The following is a 14,507-nucleotide window of genomic DNA, read 5'->3' on the forward strand; positions in this document are numbered from 1 at the left end:
TAATCCACCGGATAATAATTAGGTTCGATGCCATACTGCAAAATTTATCAATATTTTTTAACTTGTAAAACATAATCCTAGTTAATGTTATTGATAATTATATGTCCTATTTCTACATAACACTTGGCAAAAGAAAATATATAGGATCATTAATACATGATTATTTATGTATTTTGCAAATACAAAAAGTACATAATATTGACAACGATGAAAAAATAACAATAAATTGAAAATTGTTTTGCTCAAACATTTATATGGTTGCAGCTTTAACCGAGAACTGAATTAATTTGATAATAAAAATGTGTTAGAGTTTCGTGATTTTGGGGTTCTTAAAGATAACCCTGTTATCTGAAAACCAAATTTTATCAGATACTATTTGTGGCAAAATTTATCCTTACCCCTCCCTCTTAACAAAATATTTTTTAGGAGCAAGGTCTATATCAAATTAATTCAGTTTACATAGGAATAAGATTACCCATAATAAAAAAAATTTTCATGAAAAAAATGAACTCGGGTAAATTGTCCAATGTCCCCCATTTTAAAAATAAAACAGAAGGATTTTCCTGAGAAAAACATTTCAACAAACTGTAACTTTCTAGTTACTAAAAGTAAGAGAATGTTTGTGTGTTTGTGTCTGTGTGTGTCTCTGTGTGTACCAAAGGATCTCGCTAACCGCTAAACTGATAAGGTTCTCCTTTATATTGTAGCTTCCCCCTCCTCAAATGTCCCAAGAGGCCTTTAGGTTAGTGTTAGTACAAATGAAAACAAAATAATTACGTATCAACTATTTTTATGAGCAAAGCTTTTCTGTAATTAGGGTGGGTCCGGATTCCCGTATTAGTAAGGTACGATTTAGAAGCGTAGCATAGCATCATTATAATGGTTACCAGAATGTCACTACATCCTTTTTAAACATGTTATATTTTCTTAACTATTTTATGAACAAATTGTTATCTGATTGCTCTGATTTTTAAAATACTTAAATACATTGATATTCTAATTATTCAGATCTGACACTCTACAAGTGTTAATGAACTTTTAATCTACAATTTCAGAGCTTCGCTTTCATGGATGTTGTCATTTTTGTTATTATTATTTTTCCTTGCTCTATCTTTTAACCTCTATTTTCTTTTTACAATTAGGAATCATTTCTGTCTGTATAATATAAGATATTAATCTTTTTCTCTAAATCAATATTGATTATCAAAGATAATATATCTTATTGTTTTTTTATCTAAGATCTTATTTTAATCAGAAATTTAATAAATGCTTTCAGAATAGATCATTATCTTTTTGTTACTGATTTTAGATATTTAGTTATTTTATTCTAATGATAAATAGGATTTCTGTGTGTCTGTACATTAGGATCTTCCTAACTGCTGAACCGATATGCTTATCTTTTACAATATCGCTTGTCATAGGTCATGGAATCCAGGTTATAACTATTTTAGTGGTGGATACCATACCCACGAAATTTTTTCCAGTACCAAGGAAGGCCTCTAGGGGTGTCGCCGCAAGATTCAAAATAAATAAGTCAAAAGTAAAAAGTCTTTTTACTTTGCATTTCTCCAAAAAGATTTGTTGGAGGATCTCCATAAAACAACTTTATTGATTCAGAGTGTATATACGTTACACGTCTAAAAAAATAGAAAACCTATGAAAATAAAATAAAGTGTAATTATTCTATTTTTATTCCATCTTTATGTATCATTTTTCCTTCAGTCGCGTTGTAAATTTATTATTTAATTTGTATAATCACGAAACCTCTCACAATTAGTACTTTCCACAGTACTTTTCTTTAATATCTGCAGTAGTGGGCCAAAAAGTCGTCAAGTTTACAGTCCAAAAATTGCAATTTGGTCGCAGTTGTAGATGAATTAAAAATAGTGCAGGCGACTACAGCTGCAGATTTTTTTTTGTTAAGAACTGCTGAAAACGGCTGCAAAACCGTTTGTCCGTCTGTCTGTACAGCTAAAGGGAAACTTAATATTCCTTTAGGATAACCCTGACTTTCTTGTTTAATCAAAATATATAAAGATATTTTAGCTTTTACAATCCACACACTAGGTAGAGGTAAGTCTACCTGGGCCTTCATTAATCTTTAAAAGAAAGAGAAAGGATTAATTTGTTAATCCCGGGTTTAGCCACAATAACAATGGATATGATATGCGTGGATTCTGTCTTTTATTAAGGTTGTTACTTTAGGGGCACGTAATATGTTTTAATATTCATATTTTTGGAGATTTCTCTTGGAAAGGTGGCGGTACCCTCCCTCTGTGAGAAGTTACACTGTAAAGGAGAAGCATATCGGTTAGCGATATCCTTCAGTACAAATAGACAGGCAGACATACTGTTACTTTTTTATAAGGATATATAAAATCAATGGGATGACTGAAAGGATTTATTGTCCGTACTTACTGTAAGAGGGGAGGAGATGGGTTTAAATTGGCCAGCCGGAAGGACAATTTAATAAGAGAAGGCGAAAACATTATGCAACATCCAAGTAATTATAGATCGATTACAATATCCAACACCCACAAATTGTACATCGTGAAAACTCAAATCAATTTGCAAATATGCATTCCTTCAATGTGTCTTTCGAGCTCTGAGGTCCCTCAAATTATTTTTCTTTTAAATCATAATAAGGAGGACTAGTTTTATTTCTTTTATTGAAATTTTTTTTTGCAATTTGATTAACAAAGATTACTTCTGTTGAAAAAGCAACCTGTTCATATTATGTAGTTTATCTCTTTGGTAGCATGGCTTTAAAAAATTATATAGTTGTTAAAAATACTTATCAGTTGATTTGAAATAAGAAAAAAATTAAAATTAAAATTTGTGTTCTGTACTTAATTCGAAGATTTTTGCCATAACATATTTTATTGACATTGCCTTTATTAACATTTAAATAGTTAAAGTAATAAAAAGCTATAGTAAAATATTTATAAAAATATAATGCCATAGAATCAAAAAAGTCTATTCAATCAAAATTAAACTTAAAGTTGGGTTTATAGTGTTACCTTCATTAATCAATAACATTATAAAGCAAGCTCACTCAATTGTAAATTAAAGAGTAATTATATACATGATAACCCTAGAACTCATTTCTTGATTTGAAAGGTATAGGAACAGGTGTTTTTAATCAGGGATCTGAGGGGATAAGACATTGGCCGATAAATTTGTGTAAATCAAAATGATGATACACAAAATTCACTATTCCGTAGATTACAATTAGCAAATGAAACGTTTGAACACGTAACTTAATAAACATCAAAATTTAATAAATGTCTCCAATGTTTTTAAGCTAACGAATAAGGAAACAGTATTATAAAATTTTAGGGACTAGTGAGATAAACCGCTTGATGTTCCTCCCTCCCTGGTTTTTAATGGACATAATTGTGGTCGTTATTTACCTTTCTTTATTGCTTATTTGCACTTGTTTAGTTTTTTTAGAAGCGCAGCTTCTTTTCAATTTGTGGAATTAAGCTTTGTCTATTGCTTATCTTAAATTGTTTAAAGGTTGTATTGATGCTCTCATAAAATGGCTAAAGCACGGTAGCCAAATATCAAATTTATGCTTTACTTGGGGGGAATATTGGCATACTCTGCTTTACTTGACAAAATTTTGGCACGCTCTGTTTTACTTGTTGTGTTTGGCACACTCTGTTTCACTTTTTGTGTTTGGAACACTCTGCTTGACTTGATCCAATTTAAAACCTACATGATTATTTTGTTTTTAAATATTTACAGCATAACAGATGTGATAAAATAATTTATTGCTTAAATTTTTTTTTATATTTGACATGCAATGCAATTAATAATTTTAAAACTTAAATAATTATTGATTATAATATAAACTAATTCAAAACTCTTTTAAATACAGGAAACAAACTTCTTATATTACAAGATTATCCTAATGCAGTAAGAGCCTGGGCCAACTTCTCAATCTCAGCTTTGATGACATCCTCTGTCTTTCCGGTCAACTTAGCCAGTAACTAAAAAATGTATTTCATTTAAAACAAGAATAAAAAGAAATACTTTCGAGCAACCAATTCTACCTTACTCAAGTAATGATAGGACATCCGACGTCGGCACGTTTTCTCATTCGTTGGCTTCAAGTTCAATTTTTAATGCACTGAAGGGGTAGTTTTATTTATCATTGTTGGGAATGTGCATCAATTTGTCGTGCATTGTCGTATCCCCAAACTTACTGTACGTTAACGAACACTTTAAAGAAGTCAAACTGACTCTGGGGCCCCTCTAGAGGAACTTTTTAAAGAAAAAGTCACTTAATAGTTATAAGAATCTTCACTTTAAAAGAGAACAATACCGAAAACTAATCTAATAAGGACAGACACACAGTTAAGACATCTTGTTACTTTTATATATACTAGCGGCTACGCCCCCTAGAGGCCTCTAGTGGCACTTTGCATGTTTTTTTTTATTTAAAATATCTAATTACAGAAATAATTGGTTTATGTTTCGTTGGAGTCTCTTTTTCGAGAGGGGTAATTTTTTTCTAGGGGCGATTTCTCCTGATAGGATGGTGGTACCCTCCCCCAAAATAGTTATAAACCTTCCCGGGACTTATGAGAAGCTACCCTGTTAAGGAAAACCCGATCGGTTCAGCGGTAAGCGAGATCCTTCGGTACAAACACACAAACACACAGACAAACACATAGACATCCTGTTACTTTAGTATAAGGATATAGAATTATTGACTTAAAAAAATGATTACAAATGGAAAAATCAAGAAATCTGGTTTCACAGTTTTAGCATTTACCTGAATAATAAGCTGAACAATCTGTTCAGAAGTTCCATCAGTAATGATCTCTGCCAGTTGAACTGCATAGTCAACACTATTGTCCACATAGCTGTAGCAAGACTTGCGGAAGGCTCCAAGTAGACATTCAGTGGTGTATTCAGTCTTGTATAGGGTTAGCAGAGTTTCTATCTCTGCGTCGGTATACCTAAAATATATTTTTATATAACTTTAAACCCTTAGGTTTTCTATAACTGCAGTTATAATGCTATCATAAGAAAAGCGATTCAAGATGGAATGGATTATTTTATTAATACTTTCATGATATCAAGAAAAATATCAAACAAAAAGGTTCTCAAAACGATAAGTTGATACTATTTAAGCTTTCGATAATTTTGTTAATAAAATGTTTCAACAAATAAATTCTGTATATATGATGCAATTTTGTATTTTAAATTCTACATAAAAATGATAAGTCAGGCTGAAACTTTTTAGCTGTTGGAATGCTTAATATTCTAATGATTAATAAATATTTTTTAGCCTAAAGGTAATTCGAGTTAATGGCGATTGCAAATCCCTGTTTAATAGTAAATATCATTGCAGAAATATACAAATTATAAAAAAATGAAATAACAAGTGTTTACTTTTTAAAATCAAACTATTAATCGAAGTGACCATTGAAATTGTTTTAAACGTTTATATAATTGGATATATAATATGTGGGTATATTGATAAGAAATTTCGGTATCTAATATAGACCTCATTTATGGGTCAGTTCATTAATCCAGTAGGAGGGGAAGGGATGGGGTAAAGAGTGTGGATGGGGGATATCGAAACTTTTTGTCAGCTTGGAGTATCATTTTATTAGAGTACATGAAAAGCAGATGTATTGATAATATATAGTTTTTTTTATTTAAAAGAAAGAATGAGAATTCTAAATTTTCTAATCTTACCTATTGCAATTTTTCAATGTCTGTTGTTTATAATCCAGCTTTGTTTTTGCACATTCTTGTGTTTTATTCGCATCAATGCCATCCGCAACTGCTGGCAATAGGGTTGATAGGTCCTTAATTCAAGTATTATATAAACTGCGAACCAAAAAAATAGGCAAATCTGAATTTGCAGAATAGCAGCTTTAATATTCATTTAGGATGATTTTACTGTTAATATAAAATGTAGATGCATCTTTTGGTTACAAGTTACCACCGTTAATTTTTTATTAATCAGCACCAATGAAGCACAAGATCTCAAAAACAGCATTTTGGGTAAAAACTGGTGAACCAAAAAGATATGCAAATCCAAAACAAATCAATGCAAAAACGATTTTTTTGCACTTTTCTTCTGTTTTAAAGATTGATTCTGATAAATTAATAATTTTTAAAGGGATTTATGCATTAATTATTATGAAAAGTAGTATAAAGTAGAAATTAATGATTTTTTAAAATAAGAAATATTAGAAAAAAAGAAATTCGATCCCTATTACTTTAAAGGACAGTTGCTGACCTCCAGTATTATCGATGAAGCTAAATACATATTAAAAATAATAATTACTCTTAAAAGTGTACAAAAATGATTTTTAATGTGTTAAAAAAATCCATTTTAAAATCTTAATTTTGAGGACGATGGCCTTTAAGATGCTCCTATGGGTAGTGATGGTGAGCCAAATGTTATCAAAGTGCATGACCATGATGACAACTTATATATTGAACTATGGTCCAATTTTTGTATTCATAGCAGCCTCCAGCCAAGCAGTATTAAAAAAGAAAAAATTGCAATTTTAATTACTCCAATGCATAAGGTAAATACTGTCGTTTTTAGAAGATGTTTATATTTCTTGTCTTGAGGCTCCATTGGAGATTGCTATGACTACAAAAAATGGTACATAGGTTGATAGTCAAGTTGTTGTAATGGGCATGTACTTAGATAACATTTGGCTCACCATCATCACCAATAGGAGCATCTGAAAGGACATCATCCTCAAAATCAAGATTTTAAAATGTTTTTTTTTAACACATTAAAAAGCATTTTTGTATACTTTTCAGGGTAATTTTTATCTTTAACATGTATTAGGCTACATCCATTAAACTGGAGGTCAGCAGCTGACCTCTAAAGTGTTAGGGGTTGAATTTCTTTTTTTTTTAAATCATTTATTTCTACCTTATACTAGATTTCATAATAATTAATGGATAAATCCCTTAAAAAATTGTGAATTTATCAGAATCAATCTTTAAAACAGAAGAAAAGTGCAAAAAATCGTTTTTCCATTGATTTGTTTTGGATTTGCATATCTTTTTGGTTCACCAGTTTTTACCCAAAATGCTGTTTTTGAGATCTTGTGCTTCATTAATGCTGATTAATAAAAAATCAACGGTGGAAACTTGTAACAAAAAGATGCATCTACATATTATATTTACAATAAATTCGTCCCAAATGAATAATGAAGCTGCCATTTTGAAAATTCTGATTTGCCTATTTTTTTGGTTCGCAGTTTATATATATATACAGAGATCTAATTCTAAAGGGATAAGACAATGGCCGATAAATTGATGTATTTCCCTAATGATGCTATGTAAAATTATCCCTTCTGTAGATTACAATCTGTGGTTGAAACGTTTGGACACTCAACTAGATGAACATACCAATCAAAGCTCAATGAAAGTCGCCAGTTGTTAGGCCAACGAATAAGAAAACGTCATTTTAAAACTTTAGGGAGAAAGGGTAATTAATAGTCCCCTTCCTCCCTGGAAAGTACCTAAATAGTTGATAGGTATAATAATGTTCTAGTAATGTGCCCTAACGTGCTAAGGTTTCCCGAACACCTAATACAATTAATAAAACAATAATGTTATCTCCAAAAGGACAATTATAATCAATAGTTGCTTAACAAAAAACAAATATAATTTTTCATAAAATTATAACATATCATACAGGGAGGGGACATTCAACTTTTATAATACTAGAACCCAAAGTTTTATTGTAGCGTTTTCTTATTCGTTGGCTTAAACACTTTTGGATTTATATAAATTATACAGCTATTGTTCTATCCATTTAGATCCTTTTATATCATATAATTTACACTGTTACAAGATATATATTAGATTTTTTAAATGAAAAAAATAGATAGTTAGTTATGTAAATCTTTGAGGTAATTAGAGGTCAATTTTAGCTATTTCATTACAAATATCTAAACATTTAGTCTTATGATGTCATTATGACTGTACCTGCTGAATAAGCTCATTATCCACAGTACTATTATCATCCAACCAACCCAGAGCTGCAGCTAGACACGAGGTTTTTTCTGCTTCTTTCTCAGCAACCGCAAGCACATCGGAGTATGCCTTGCATCGTCCCCATCCGCCGCCCCATCCACCACCCCAACCACCACCCCATCCACCTCCCCAACTGCCGCCCCAACCGCCAGCCCATTGACCACCCCATCCGCCTCCACCACTGTGTTTGGAATTGTAAACATTTTCATATCCGTAGGCTCTATCTGTCCCGGGCCATTCACATTCTGTACCCCTAAAAATATGATTCTATATACCCCATTCCCGTTTTTTGACAGCTTTTTACGTTTTATAGATACGAATTTTACCGTATGGCCTCGAAACCGATTAATATCCGATGAATTAGAACCTGTTCTCAGTCATACTTAAATATCACACATAACATCGTATTACAGACAATTTTCAACGTCATGAAACAATGCGATAAATATGTATATATATCAATGCAGTGCAGTGGTAAGAAAAACAAAATTTAAGAACACCTCATAAATCCGCAATCATCAAGTGCTTGGGTAAAGTTGGCTTGTAGGGTGGAACCGACGGTACACAGTTTTATAGCATCAGCATCACTGATTCTTGTACCCTGAAGTAAAGGTAGTAGAGATTTAGATGTTCCAATCCTTCTTTTTTTCTCCTTAACTTTATAAGCAACATAATATTTTACTTAACTATAAGGAATAAGGATATAATTCCGATTGATAATATTGCATTTACTAAAGTGTTTTAAAATGTAAAATCAGAAAAAAGTAAGACATTTAAATAGATCTTCCCAAAGTAGTTTATTGATAGTAAAAACATAATATAAAAAACAATGGGTGCTTTCTTTCAAAGTGTTTTTTAAGAACGAAAACTCCACTTACTCCTTATTTTTAAAAGCGAAGCTTTTCTATAATTAGGGTCGGTCCGTCCGTCCGTACGTCCGTCCGTCACGGATAGCTTTTTTCGTTAATTTAGGCATGTTAGAATTGTCCTATCGATTTCAAACTTTGCATGGTGATTCCTGCAGTAGTTAGATACGATTTAGAAAGCGTAGCAACTCTATAATCATTACCAAAATGTCCGTACGTCCATTTTAAACATGTTGATTTTTTTACTTTTTTTAACAACTAATTTTTATATGATCTAATTATCCGATTGATCTGATTTTTTGTATACTGATTCCTGGGACAACAAAGTACAATATTATAAGCAAAGCAACTTTATAATTAAGTCCTAAAAATGTAAGTATGTCCATAAACATCATTCTGTATCAAGCAGTTTTTCAACAAATTTACTTACTATTTTGCATCGACTCTTATACATTTATATTCTGATTATTCAGTTCTGACACTATACAAGTGTTAATGTCCGTTTGTCCTACCGTTTTAGTGCTTCGCTTTTATGGATGTTGTCATCCTTGTTTTCTAATTAATTTAAATAATATTGTTAAAGGTTTTTTTCTTCAAATTCCTAACCCCTGCGTGGTTTCTAATATCTATGCTCGAGTAGGCTCTATAAAAGAAACCACCAAACAAAGCTTCAACTGTCGTATTCAATTTGTGAATCAATAAAAAATATCTAACAGGAATTTATTGAAAATAGATGCATTAACAACATCAGATTCTCAGCAAAAAAAAATATGTATCGTATCTTATTACAGACAATTTTAGACGAATTATCAAAATGAAAATCATAGGTCTAACAAAACTGGTTTAAATCTTCTAATTGTTTATCTTAATGTCCGCGGAAAACTGTAAATAATACGATGTTATAAATATCTATTATTTACCTGTACAGAGAGTATCTGTGCCAGACACAGAACCAAAGATATCCCAGCTAGCATTTTTTTATTTCTACTGAATAATACAGACAGTCTAGTTTGTTTTATTAAAAAATACAAGTGTTTAAAGTTCAATTTGATTATAATACGTTTTGAAACAATGTCTTTTTTAAAAGCGAAGCTTTTCTATAATTAGGGTCGGTCGGTCCGTCCGTCTGTCAGTCAGTCCGTCCGTAACGGATAGCTTTTTTCGTTAATTTAGGCATGTCAGAATAGTCCTATCGATTTCAAACTATATGATCTTTCCTGTAGTAGTTAGGTACGATTTAGAAAGCGTAGCAACTCTATAATCGTTACCAGAATATTCGTCCATTTTAAACATGTTGTTTTTTTACTTTGTTAACAAAAATTTTTTATATGATAAAATCATCCGATTGATCTGATTTTGGGATTACTGATTCCAATTACAATAAGGTACAATACTATGAGCGAATCATCTCTATAATCAAGTCCTAAACATGTCAGTATGTTCTTAAACAAAATTATGTATTTAAGAAATTTTGCAACAAATTTAAGTATAGTTTTGTCAAAACTTGTATATTCTTATTTTTTATTTTCAGTTCTGACACTTCACAATAGTTAATGCTCGTCTGTCATACCGTTTCAGAGCTTCGCTTTTATAGATGTTGTCATCCTTGTTTTATATTGACAGCTACTTCATAAATAAGTTATGCCCGTCTGTTGAATCTTCCGTCCGACGCCCTAATGTTAGTTAAAATAATATAGATCAGGAACCTAAAAGGGATAAGACTATGACCGATAAATTCACGTACATCTCCAAAGATGATACACAATATTACCAATTTTGTAGATTAAAATTAGTGATTATAACGTTTGGAAAGCAACTAAATGAAACAACAAATCAACATTCACAAAAGTCCCTTTAGCCAACGAATAAGAAAACTTTATCATAAAACTTTGGGTATTAGTGTAATAAACAACGCAAAGTCCCCCCACCCTCCCACCTTTATATAATCTAACCTAAAATGCTCATTAAATGTTGTTTCTTGTCGAATTTTTATTTAAATGCATACAAATACAGTTCCTTAAAAAACACTTGGTTTCGGTCTTCTTAGCTTTAAATATAATTGTCCTTGTTGTTGATTGTCTGTGGATTTCCCAAAACATGACATAATCATATCAACTCATACGATTTTTTTTACAGGATATAAGTATTTTTAAGATATAATATTTCTATTTTTATTATAGTTGCAATTAGACTTAAATTAAAAGATGATAAGATTATTATGTAAAGATATTCATTTTTATAGTAATCTAACTGAATAAGGCCGGTAGGTTAACGTACATCCCCAATAATAGTACACAAAATCACTCTTTTTTTTTTAAATTAAAATTAGTGGTTGAAAGGTTTGGACACTTTATTATTTTTAATGAACCAACCAATCAAATTCAATATAAGATCCCAAAATTGGTAGGCCAACGAATAAGAAAACGTTACTATAAAACTCGTGGGACTAGTGTAATAAACAGCCCAATGTCTCCAGTTTTTAAAGTAATATTTTCTTATTGGTTGGTATAGCTACTATGCGGACTTTTATCAAAATTGGATTGTTTGGTTCATTAAGTTGAGTGTCCAAACGTTTTCTTATCCCTTTCGACCCCTCTTGCAATATTAAAAATATGCTCAATTTAATTTATCAATTAATTTAGAAAATTTTTATCCCTTTTACTACTGAAATGATGTACTAATACTTTTGGAATTCGGATGTACGTTTGTTTTACTTTGACACGTACATAATTTTACCAGGGATCTAGAGGGATAACACAATGGCCGATAAAATGATTTAATCCATGATGATGATTCACAAAATTGTCCTTTGTGTATATTACAATCAGTGGTTAAAACGTTGGGACACTCAACTTTATGAACCAATTGTAATAAAACTTTAATAAAAGTCCCCAAAGTTGCTAACAATGAAGATGAAACTTTAAAGACTAATGTTACAAGCAGCCCAATTTCCCCTTTATCCCTGATACATTGATTAACATTAATTTACATCAATTAGAATTTTTTTAAGTGTCCCTCCTATTTTTTAGATATAATAGTACGTACTTTTACTTCCTTTAAACAGATCTTTTAGCCTTAAACGTTTGTATATTTAAATTTCATGACTCACTTTTTGTAAATTAGCGGATAGTGGCTACACCACTAGAGTCTTCTAGGGATACTTAAAGGAAGGATTACCTAGGGGCGATTTATCTTTGGATGGTGGCGGTACCCTCCCTTAAAAGCCTACCCCAAGCCTATGAAAAGCTTAACTTTAACTTTAATCATTTTCGATGTATTTCAAATAAACGATTCATTTGTCTAAATGACACATTTGTGAGGAAGTGCCGTCGTTTTCTTGCCAAAAGCTAGAGCCTTTAACCATCGACTTTTTGAAAGACTTTCCCTGGCCAAAATTATATCTTTAAAAATATGAAAATAAAATTTACACAAAAATAAACATATTTAAAGAACTTGTCCTTTTAGTACAAAAATAGTTGATAACAATTTAGGTTTAAAAAAGATCTTTCAGGCAAATGAAGGGGTTAAGAGTAAGGAAGCAAAAATTGATTGCAGACAAAGTACATGTGTTTAGTGAAGTAGATGCTCACTATCAAAAGTTCCTAATCAAATTCCCTCTAAAGCAGTCAAAGGCAAAATAAGTTATAGAGTAACCTTGTTTAAAAAAAAAGTAAAAATCACGATTCTAAAGTATTTATTTACGAGTATCATCAACATTGTAATTATACAGTATTACTAATACAATATCATAATATATAATAAAAAATTATCAGAGGTAAATACATTAAATAATCATTATCCCATAATAACTGGGGCAGTGGGCAATGGTCCGTTATAGCTCAAAAACAAATCCAGGATTAATTGGATGTTATATTTCATGTGGTTTTGGCAGGTGTCCATCATTAGGTTGACCATACATTTAGATCCAACAAGAAGGCTTAGGCCTTCCTCTAATTGTTGAGCCTGATTATCTTTCTTGTACTTCCTCTTGCATTTCTTAAGCTTTTGCTTCAGAGGACCCATCTCCTTGCTGACACAATTATCAAGATCATCGGGATTCAGTTGCATTCCAAGTTCAGGGTTCAAACCTGCCATATCGGCAACAACTGCGGCGTTATCCAGCTGGCCGTTATTGATCCAGCCCAGGGCGTTGGCCAGGCAGGTTGTCTTGGACTGGTGGTTTTTCAGGTGGTTCATAAATTTGGGGAATGGAGGACACTTGCCCTTAGGCCAGTATTGGACGTCTGAATCGGCATCAGGACACTGCATGATGGCGGCTGGCAGTTTGGTTTGAAGGGGTGAGCCGAACACGCACAATTGAATGATAGCCTCGCCGGGGATTGATACATCAGATAGAGCCTAAAAAAAAAAAATTATTATATAATGAATCCCTTAAATTGAAAGTGAACTAATCTTTTAGGTTATATTAGTCTAGCATATTCAAATATATTAAGTATTAAGTTTTTTTATGTCTTAAGCTTAAGATTGCAATAACTTCTTTTTTATTCATATTTTTAAGTCTTAGGACAGTTTTAGTTTTAACTTATTTCTTTTCCTTATCTTCCCCCGTCGAAAACAGGGCCTATAGAACCTCTGAAGCCAGGAGAAATGTGAAATTACTCGTCTGACTTGGTTGTACTTTTCAATGGAAGCTCAATAAATCTCTTGTTGTTGTTTTAGGATGTTTTCTGACTTAACCACCTTGGACCATTAATGGCCCCCACAGAGAGCCTAACTCTTTAAGTAGCCCAACCTAACTTAAGTAAACCTAACTTATCTAATTGCTATTTTGAGAAATAAGTTTTTAAAATAAAACAAAGTAAGACAATTAGAACATAGCGACAAGGACAAACCCACACATAAGAAAATTTTAAAAGTTTCTAGTCGGTCAATTCAAGAAGATAGGTTAAAAAGTTGAAAAAATTTAAATAGTTAATGGTATTATGGTATTTTAAAGAACAATTTATAATTATGAAATATATTTCTAACTTTGGTCTTTATTTATAGGCGTAGGACTTGACTCTAGACCCAATCAGCGTGGCCTCGAGATTTTAGGATAAATACAAAACATTTCTGAAAATCGTAGCCTGATAAGACTAGCTCTTTCAAAGATTCATTGGTTCTTACTTAAAACTTATCAATTTCATAATTGATCCAAAAATATATAGAATTTAAAATTATTCAATAATAAACCGAGCCAGACGTGTGTAAGGACAAAGCTAGTTGTAAAGAAGCGTAGCTACAAACAAAGTATTTACCTGCGCTGCGGCCACGCAGGTCCCGAGAAGGACCCATGTAACCGTTCTCATCTTCAAGGTCCTACTCCCTTTACTAACTAACTGACCAGGCTTTTAAAGAAAGCTTCTTTAATACACACAAGTGTTTTATTCTAATTTCTTACGTTTTATTTATGTTGTTGCGAAGCTTCTTTAAAACTTATATTGTCGTCCATATGTAAGGTGATTTGATGATCATATGATGTTAAAGATACTCAACTGAATGTAATGTAGCATCCAAGTCGGAAGAGTGTAAAAAGGGGTGTATTCACCCACCCCACTGGCAAATTTAATATAGATGTAGACCTCAAACACCTCCTTGTATGGATCCAAT

General features: G+C 31.7%; 2 protein-coding genes across 2 annotated transcripts; both read right to left on the reverse strand.

Annotated features, from left to right (window-relative positions):
• Positions 1-3,821: 3,821 nt before the first annotated feature.
• On the reverse strand, positions 3,822-9,924 carry LOC145319626 (uncharacterized). The gene is made up of 6 exons (XM_080161896.1): positions 9,818-9,924; positions 8,532-8,632; positions 7,984-8,284; positions 5,716-5,828; positions 4,784-4,970; positions 3,822-3,995 (listed from the first exon to the last, which is right to left on the reverse strand). Exons 1-6 carry the CDS (start codon positions 9,869-9,871, stop codon positions 3,909-3,911), a joined length of 843 nt encoding a protein of 280 aa, XP_080018022.1. The 5' UTR covers positions 9,872-9,924; the 3' UTR covers positions 3,822-3,908.
• A 2,650-nt stretch (positions 9,925-12,574) lies between these two features.
• On the reverse strand, positions 12,575-14,277 carry LOC145319633 (uncharacterized). Its single transcript, XM_080161908.1, has 2 exons — positions 14,156-14,277; positions 12,575-13,256 (listed from the first exon to the last, which is right to left on the reverse strand). The coding sequence occupies exons 1-2, from the start codon at positions 14,204-14,206 to the stop codon at positions 12,693-12,695; spliced, it is 615 nt and encodes a 204-aa protein (XP_080018034.1). The 5' UTR covers positions 14,207-14,277; the 3' UTR covers positions 12,575-12,692.
• Between the last annotated feature and the right edge of the window lie 230 nt (positions 14,278-14,507).

Source organism: Acartia tonsa, chromosome 1 (assembly GCF_053477335.1).
Source record: "Acartia tonsa isolate MP-2025a chromosome 1, ASM5347733v1, whole genome shotgun sequence".
Classification (NCBI taxonomy): domain Eukaryota; kingdom Metazoa; phylum Arthropoda; class Copepoda; order Calanoida; family Acartiidae; genus Acartia; species Acartia tonsa.

What these genes read in the sequence shown, in the direction of transcription:
- LOC145319626 (XM_080161896.1), bottom strand. Translation starts at nt 9,871, where the DNA reads ATGCTAGCTGGGATATCTTTGGTTCTGTGTCTGGCACAGATACTCTCT. An exon ending in GATGATTGCGGATTTATGAG is followed by an intron (nt 8,285 to 8,531) that starts GTGTTCTTAAAT and finishes TCATATTTTTAG; the next exon opens with GGGTACAGAATGTGAATGGC. An exon ending in ATAATGAGCTTATTCAGCAG is followed by an intron (nt 5,829 to 7,983) that starts GTACAGTCATAA and finishes ACTTGAATTAAG; the next exon opens with GACCTATCAACCCTATTGCC.
- LOC145319633 (XM_080161908.1), bottom strand. Translation starts at nt 14,206, where the DNA reads ATGAGAACGGTTACATGGGTCCTTCTCGGGACCTGCGTGGCCGCAGCG. An exon ending in CCTGCGTGGCCGCAGCGCAG is followed by an intron (nt 13,257 to 14,155) that starts GTAAATACTTTG and finishes TTTTTTTTTTAG; the next exon opens with GCTCTATCTGATGTATCAAT.